Source organism: Chrysochloris asiatica, unplaced genomic scaffold, assembly GCF_000296735.1.
Source record: "Chrysochloris asiatica unplaced genomic scaffold, ChrAsi1.0 scaffold00008, whole genome shotgun sequence".
Taxonomy (NCBI): Eukaryota; Metazoa; Chordata; class Mammalia; order Afrosoricida; family Chrysochloridae; genus Chrysochloris; species Chrysochloris asiatica.
The window spans coordinates 30,790,494-30,799,678 of NW_006408526.1; the positions used below are offsets into that span (position 1 = coordinate 30,790,494).

Below are 9,185 nucleotides of genomic sequence, written 5' to 3' on the forward strand. Positions count from 1 at the left end.
GTCGCTATGAGTTAGAATCGATATGACAGTAAGGCATTCATTAAAACTTAAAAAAAAAAAAAAAAAAAAAATGTCTACATGTTGAAAGTTAACTTATTGCTAATGAAGGCAAATACAACATAAAGACCTCAAATAGCATTAGAATTCTCCCACTTTCATTGGCAGCTAGCTTCCTAATCCTTCACACAAAATACATTCAAAGGGGAGTCATTAATAGATTTAAACACTTTTATCTCCCTGCCCTACTGCCTCTGATTTCATATAAGAACCACAATAGCAACCATATAATTTGGGAGAGTCTCAGAGATAAGTCGGTCAGGTCAGAAAGCTGAGAGAAGAAAACAACCCATCTGTGAGCCTTACCATCTAAAAAGTTAATCAGTTTCTTCAAAATAAACAGAGACTTTTTTTTCTTGATTGAGCTTTTCATCTTCCTTTCTGTACCAAAGAAGCAGAAAACAAATGTCATGTGAGGACAAGGAAACAGAAGAAGCAAATCCTACAGAAGCTTCAGGTAAGGTGTTTTCGCCCACATTTTGGGAAGGATTCCATGTACCTGGAAGTAGATCCAAACTTTGAAAAAGCTAAACCACTAGGGCCATCTAATTAGTAATACTCATGCCTCAACATGACTCTTGCCATCTGAGCTTAGCTATTTTTCAGAATGTGAGGGAATATAATTTTGGAATTCCAGAGATTTAGAGCAGACGCCTGAGTTTACCATTAGTATCTACCTAGATGTTAGTTATAATTGATTATATGAACTTCTATTCAAACCAGAACCTCAGAATTGAGTGATAGGCTCCTTAGAATCAATTCTACTAACTTCAGTAAATATTGAGGGAAAGAGACAAATGGTGTTGGAACAGCTGGATATCTATATGAAAAAGAGTGAAGATGGACTGACTCCTGCTTCACTCACAACAACCCTATATAGGCTTCCCAGTTCAAACTGACCTTGCAGTCCAGTGCTTTATCCCATAGCACCACACCAGGACTCCACATAGTAGGTAAATACAAAAATTAACTCAGAATCTTTCAAAGGCCTAATATAAATGCTAAAGCTACAAGACACTTAGAACACATAGGCTTAAATTGTCGTGACCTTGGACTAGGCAATGGTTTCTTAGCTATGACATCAATAGCACAAGTAGCAAAAGAAAAAATAAATTGGACTTCCTCAAATTTTATAATTTGTTCTTTAAAGTACACTTTGAAGAAAGTAAAAAATCCACAGAATGGGAGAAAATAATCATATATGTATATCTGGTAAAAGACTTGTTGAGTGGTGCCGTCGAGTCAGTTCTGACTCATAATGACCCTGTATAGGGTTTCCAAGGAGCCACTGGTGAGCTTGAACCACCAACCTTGCAGTTCAAACAGCTTTGCAGTCTGGCGCATTAACATACAATGCCACACCAGGACTCCGAAACAGGATTAGTATCCAAAATATCTAAAGAACTCTTAAAACTCAACAAATAATCCATTTAAAAGATGTGAGTAGTTTATGTCTCCAAATAAAATATATAAATAAGCACAAGGAAAGATTTTCATACTCACTAATCATTAGGAAAATGTAAATTAAAACTTCAGTGAGATACCATTTCCCAATGGATGGCTTTTGATATTCAACAAAAAGATTGACAGCAACAAATGTTGGCGAGGCTGTGGAGAAATTAGAACTTTATTGCATTACTGATGGGAATGTAAAATAATGCAATTGTTTTGGATAATAGCCTGGTATTTCCACAAAAAAAATTAGCCATACTATTATCAAATGATCCACCAATCCCAATCCTAGATATAAATATCCTCCAGAGAATTCAAAACATATGTTCACACAAAAACAAACACAAATGTTCACATCAGCATTATGCATAATAGCCAAATATTGAGGAGGGGGTCTATCAATGGATAAACACTAAGTTTATCAAGCCACAAAAAGGAATGAAGTTCCGGTACGTGTTATAACCTGGATGGGCATTGAAAACATTTTGCTAAGTGAAAAAGTTGTTGTTGTTAAGTGCCATCGAGTCGGGTCCGACCCATAGCGACCCTGTACAGGGTTTCCGAGGGTGTAAATCTTTACGGGAGTAGAAAGCCTCATCTTTCTCCCGCGGAGCGGCTGGTAGTTTCGAACCGCTGACCTTAAGGTTCGCAGCCCGATTCGTAACTAGTCAGCCACAAAAGGTCATGCACAGATTGTATGATCCTAGAATTTATATGAAATGCTCAGAAAAGGCAAATAGAGACAGAAAGTAGACTGGTTTTTGCCAGAGTATATGGGGTTTCCTCTGGGGGTAATGAAAATGTTCTTGAATTAGTGGTGATAGTCACACAATGTTGTGACTATCAAAGGGTCAATTTTGTGGTATATAAATTTTATCTCAAAATATTGGGCACATATAGGAGTCCTGGTGTGGTGCTGTGGGCTGATGTGTGAGACTGCAAAGTCGTTTGAGCTGCAAGGTCAGTGGTTCAAGCTTACCAGCGGCTCCTTGGAAACCCTACACAGGGTCACTATGGGTCAGAATTGATTGGACGGCACTTAACAACATTGGAGTCCTAGTGTGGTGCTGTGGGTTAATGCACCAGACTGCAAAGCCATTTGAACTGCAAGGTCAGTGGTTCAAGCTCACCAGCTGCTCCTCAAAAACCCTATACAGGGTCACTGTGGGTTGGAATTGACTCAACGGCACTTCACAACAACAACAATCGTCAGTATGGCTGACTTTCATCAACACTGATATCATAGTACCCTGCTGACTGCCTAGACCAATGATGTTTCACTTTTTAAAAGTAAGTTTTTACATAAAGCAGATTTTTATAAAAGTAAATCCACATAGTAAGAAATCCTATAATGGAGTTTTTTGTAAAATGAAGAGAGAGACCTTTCATATAAATTTTCTAACTCACGTTTCTGTTTATCTTCCCTGTCATGTGAATTTGAACTTTTTTGTATAGGATTTACTCAAAGAGAAGAACATCTGTTCAACAATTATTTAGCCCCAATAAAATGCTAAAAGTCACCATGAAGGATGTTAGAATACTTTCTCAGAACCGCCCAGTCTTACAATTTTATCTCCACCACTTTATGAGCTCTGTCAGCCCATCGTTTTTTCCGGAAGTGCTGGAAGAGGACCACCACAATTACAATTATGACCATCAGTGCACAGGCGGAGCCAATGGCCAGAGTCAGGAAGTAGATCTCAGAGAAGTGTACTGTAAAGAGACAAGAGCAAGTTAGGATTCTAAAAAGAAAAGGACTTTGATGTATCACCAGAAATCCTGGTGGTTCAATGGTTAAGCACTTGAGTACAAAATGATAGCTTGAACCCACTGGCTGCTCTGTGGAACAAAAGACCTAGCACTGTGCTATGAAGATTATAACCTAGGAAACAGCATGGTGGGTCACAATAGCCTAATCCATTGTTCTGGGAGCCGCCAAGATTTGGAGACCATTTGATAGCTGCTAACAAGGAGCTCTGGTAGCGTAGTGGTTACGAATTGGGCTGCGAACCGGAAGGTCAGCAGTTCGAAACTACCAGCTGCTCCGCAGGAGAAAGATGAGGCAATCTGCTCCTGTAAAGATTTACAGCCTCAGAAACCCTATTCAGGGTCGCTGTGGGTCAAAACCGACTCAACAGCACTTAACAACAACAACAATAAAATGATGAAATCTAAAGGTAGAGCCCTGGTGTGACGCTGTAGGATAAGCACTGTGCTACTAACTGCAAACACACCAGCCACTCCTTGGAAACACTATAGAGTCACTATGAGTTGTAACTGACTCAGTGGCATTAACAACAACAATAAAGATATAGTAGAGGTGTATTTCTCTCTCCTACTTTTATATATAAAATGTCATGTTGGTATTGTGTGCCAGGGGGTTGATTTTGACTCATAGCAACTCAATAGTCCAAGTAAAACAGCCCTATGGGTTTCCTAGGAGTCCTGGTGTGGTGCTGTGGGATAAAGCACTGGACTGCAAGGTCAGTTTGAACCACAGGTCGGCAGTTCAAATGTACCAGCCACTCCTTGAAACCCTACACAGGGTTGCTATGAGTCGGAACCGACTTGACAGTATTTAACAACAATCTTTATAGGAGCAGATCATCAAGTCTTTTCTCTCGTGGAGCCGCTGGGTGGGTCCAACTCGCTGGCCTTTTAGTTAGCAGCCGAGAGCTTAAATCACTGAGCCACCAGGGATCCTTACAAACTAGTGGTTCTCAACATATGATGCCAGGAGTAGCAATAACAGGACCATCTGACGACTAAAATGCAAATTCTTGTGCCCTACCCTGGAGTCCTGGTGTGGCGCTGTGAGTTAACTCACCAGGCTGCAAAGCCGTTTGAACTGCGAAGTCAGCGGTTCAAGCTCACCAGCTGCTGCTCGGAAACCCTATATAGGGTCACTATGGGTCGGAACTGACTTGACAGCACTTAACAACAACCCTAGACCTACTAAATCGGCAACATAGTGTGGGACCCAGCAATCCTTATTTTAACATGTTCTTCAGATGACTGTGATGACACTAAAGCTAGAGAACCATTGCACAGGTTGAACTACCTAATACAGGAAGATTATTACTCAACCCTATTCTCACTTACTCCCTCTTAACCTGTCGTTTAGTTAGTCAATCATTTACTCAAACTTAGTAAGATTCTATACACTGTGAGAACTACAAAGCCAAAAAAGACATTGTCCTCAAGGAGTTTACTGGGACTATATGCAAGGAAGTCAGTAACTACTGTCTAGAGGGTAAGTGATGGAAAAGGGAACCCAGAGAAGGGCCCCTAAACCAAACCAGAGTCTTTAAAGCCTGGTTCTCCTACTCTGTAGCTTGATTTTTGATTATACTTCATTTAATCCTCAGAATCAGAAAAGATGTTAAAGACTGTAACTCAGGATTTCCCAGCCTGGAGTCCACAAGCCCACAAAATGTATATCAAACTGCATGTATACATTGTGGGAATAAAGGACTTGGTTTTTGTTAGATTCTCAGAGAAGTGACCCCTATATAGTTAAAAAACATTTTTTGTTGTTGTTTAATCTATTCATTTTTCAGGTGAAGAAACTGAGGTCCAAAGGTATTACATTAATGTTTTTTGCATATAGGGTGCCTGTGTAACTAATGTACACACACATGGAGCATGTATTGTGCGCATAGGAAACTAATGCATTGGGGGCGGGGGGGGGGTTGAAAATACAGTATTTCTCTCCAAAGTTACATAGCACTCCATTGGTAGGGCCCTGTGGGGGATGGTTTTTAACTGTACTGGGAATGAAAGGAGGAAATCATACCACTTCACAGGTTTATACAAGGGGCCTTCAAAAAGTTCACAGAAAAATTCCATTATCTTTTAATTCCACTTTTCTGTGAGCTTTTTGAAGCCTCCTTGAACCTTTAGGGTTGTATGTTGGCTTAGAGCACACAACATAGAAAGCTAGGCTGAAAAATAAAAATTTTTAACCTCATCTAGAAAACAAAGGTAACAGTATTTCTTTGGATTCGCATAAGGAATAAAAGAAGTCATTCATGTAAATTGTTCCAGACTATGCCTGCACATTGTTGCTAAGTACCATTGAGTTGGTTCCAACCCATAGCAACCCTGTATAGGATTTCCAAGAAGCATCTGGTGAGCTTGAACCACCAACCTTGCGTTTCACACTGACTTTGCAGTCCAGTGCATTAACCCACAGCACCACACTAGAACTCCATGCCTGCACATAATAGACAATATACTGTGGGATCATGCACTGGATGGCAAAGTCGGTGTGTTCACCACAAGGGCAGCAGTTCAAACTCACCAGCTGTACCTCGGATACCCTATACAGGGTCACTGTGAGTTGAACTGACTTGAAGACATTTAACAACAATATTCTCGCCTTCCAGGAAAGAGAATTCCGGGCCAATGCACCTCAAATCAGCCACCACTTGTGTCATGTTACTGTGATGCTAAGTAGGTTTCCGTGGTGATTCCAGACTGAGGGGCTAAGATGAAAGGTCTAGCAACCTAATGATGAAAACCAGCCAGTGAAAACTACAGATCACACTGGTCCACCTGGGCATGGGCTCACCAATCAGGAGTTGACTTGATGGCTGCTAACAACATGATTATTAGTCAAAATCAGAGTTAACAAATTTTTTACAATCTCTCATTTTATCCTCACCATAGTCTCATAATACTGTTATTCTCATTTTATAGATGAGAAAAGTAGATTTATTCACAGCTGGAAGATGACAGCAGTGACTTAAACCCAGCCAGATAGACTCCTCTTAGGTTATGTGCTTTTCCAAATTGTCCTTTACAGGAATGCAAACAATACAATGAGTTTGACCTTAAGTGACAACATTTATAAGTAATTTAACTTCTCTGAGGCTCGGTTCCTCGTTAGTAAAATGAGGGTGCTAAGAGTACAGTAAATTGGTGAGACAGGTAAAGATGAAGATGTTTCATGCAAAATCTCTGCTCATGGGAAATGTGGGAGAAAGATAAGCCTTTCTGCTTTGGTAAAGATTTACAGCCTATGAAACCCTATTCAGGGTCACTATTGAGTCAGAACAGATAGACTAGCCGGCAAGTTGGTTCTGACTCATAGTGATGCTGTATAGGGATTCCAAGGAGCAGCTGGTGGGTTTGACCTTCCAACCTTGTGGTTCACAGTACGGTGCTGATCCTACAGCACCACACATTAGCTGCCATGTGGTTGTGAGGATTAAATGAGATAGCACATGTCAAGCACTTTACAGTGCCCAGCACAGGATAGGTTCTCAATAAGTATCTTCGGAAGAAATGAATGAATGAATGAATGGCCCTGTTGTTCGCCTTTAATCTGAGAGGTGCTTCCTTTCCCTTTCACATTCACAGTGCCATTTTTGTAACATATTCCCTGGGTCCCTTTACTTCAATTTCTGTTTCATTCCACAACCAAAGCAAGCCTTTTTTTTTTTTTTTCTTCAGGACTCTTCAGTCTCCCTCTGAAGTTCCTAGCTCCAAAGGGCTTAGACTTTTCTGTACTCTTCAGCCATCACAAAAGATTGCCTCTCTCTTGCAACCTCTCACACTTTCCAAAACCACTTTTCCCCTGTATAACCTACCAGTCTGTACAACACTGAGCCGGATCTCCCCTATTATCCCATCAACATCAGGTGGGTTCTTCACGTGGCAGGTGTATGTCCCATTGTCATCAAACTGCAGTTTCCAGAGGATTATGGAGACGTCATACCGCTCAGGGTTCCCATCCCAGACCACCCGGTCCTTGAACCGTCCACTCTTGGGCATGAAGGGCTCTTCGTGGTAGTAGAATACCTAGAAAGGAGAAATGGTAGATTTTTCATATCCGGTACCTGGGCAAGGAAGCTGAAGTGATTGAAGCAGAAAAGAATCATCAACAAGCCAAACTGTCCTATCTGCAGATTCAAGGACCTCTTTCCCCTTCATTTACCTCTCAGTTCTTTCAGCTTGTGCCCCAAGAATTGTTTCCCAGTTTTACCTTGTGTATGTTGGTAAAAAAAATGAAAGGGCAAGGAGAAATGGCCAGACTTATTTTCTTAATCAAAGGTCTCCCAGGACAATGAAGATAACCTACTTACAAATTGCTCTGGCCCCCCATCTCGAGGACGGAAATTCCAGGTCACTGTTAGAGCACCACCCACAGGGGCAAAGCTGGAGAAAGTGCATTTTAATCGAACATCAGTCCCGTTAACAGCCTCCAGCACTCGGGAGGTGTAAATTTCCACAGCTGCTATAGGCCAAAGAGCTGCAATGAAGGAAAAAAGGGTTAGTACGAGATGGAATGTTGAGACAACTGCCCAGTCTTCTACTGACACTTCCAGATAAAGCCTGAGTAAAACAAAGCAGAATTGAGTTGTCCCAGCTCTCAAAACTTCACCCCAAGTCTGCATACTTTTTATCTTTATGCACCCCTGACACTCATCCTATGGAATAACTAAAAATACCCACATCAAGCCAGTACTCTCACTTTCTTCACAGCATGATACCTGGTCCCATGGTACCCACTTCAAAACTATTGTACCAAACTACAAAGATTGATGAACAAAATTGAAAGCAGAAACAAAAAAAATTCCAATTTCGATTAAGCATTGCATTGTGTGTTAAAATACTCTATTGTGTGTATGCCTGTCAACTGGCAGAAAGAGTTTTGTCGTGTGGATTTCATACTGTTGCTAATCTTCTGCAGAAATGGAATTAATTAGCCTCCAGCACCACTGGACCCTTTATACCGTGGGATACTTTTTACCATGATATTTATGTTCAGAATGTGCCTCGGAGCAGTTTCAAAACCACATTGTATCTGTCAACAATCTCAGCTTTCTCCGTGCCACAGAAAGTCCCGGACTAGATCCACACACAGAGAGATCCAAGTGCCAAATGCTGCCTGCAGTGGGAGGTTGTGAGCTACCATACACACACAAACTAGTGTGTAACCCGAGATTAGAAAGCCTTCTGTGTGCCTGAATCACTGGCAACCCAAACACACCTAAACCTGTTTGTCCAAAAGCAGTTACCCAAAAACAACTCCCCAACTTCAGTTTCAGCAATGTCAAAACTAAAATGAATCGCAACAGTGGCTCACTCAGGCTCTCAAAACCACATCAGCTAACTTTGTAGGGTAGGCGACACAGGAGGAAATACTTAGAGAAGATCCTTACCTGTGAGCTGTAAACCAAGGAGAAGAAGCACAGCCCGAATAAGTTTTTTGCCATACATGAGGGAAACCCCGCCCTGGCCCCGGAGACCAGACCGGGCAGACCAAGGGCTCCAACACCCTGCCAACGCCACTCCGGGAAGAACGAGCTCCACGTTTTTCTGGAGAGAAAAATCTGTCCCTTCACCTATGAGAATCTGAGCGCCTGCGCCTGTGACTCATCCCTGCTTTGCCTGTGCACTTGTTGAAATGAAAGGTGGGGCCTCAGCTTCTAACGCCCTCATTCCTCCTCCCCTCCCACCCTTCTCCACTACCAAGCACGTCTGCACAGAGGTCCAAATCTCAGCCGCCCTCTCTTTTCGGTTAATCTGCCAGGGTTTTGGCCTCTGGATGGCCGCGGAAACAGCCAAAGGAGGTGGTGCCAGTCTGAAATGTCCCAGCCTGCTGTGGGTTTGGCCCACACACACCCTGTTTTAAAAAAAGTTTTAGGCTTGTCTGGAAAGTGAATGTT

At 41.9% G+C, this 9,185-nt stretch overlaps 1 protein-coding gene across 1 annotated transcript; it reads right to left on the reverse strand.

Moving 5' to 3' along the window:
• Nucleotides 1-362: 362 nt before the first annotated feature.
• On the reverse strand, nt 363-8,838 carry MPZL2 (myelin protein zero-like 2). Its single transcript, XM_006833871.1, has 5 exons — nt 8,679-8,838; nt 7,599-7,765; nt 7,104-7,314; nt 3,075-3,222; nt 363-438 (listed from the first exon to the last, which is right to left on the reverse strand). The coding sequence occupies exons 1-5, from the start codon at nt 8,734-8,736 to the stop codon at nt 375-377; spliced, it is 648 nt and encodes a 215-aa protein (XP_006833934.1). The 5' UTR covers nt 8,737-8,838; the 3' UTR covers nt 363-374.
• Between the last annotated feature and the right edge of the window lie 347 nt (nt 8,839-9,185).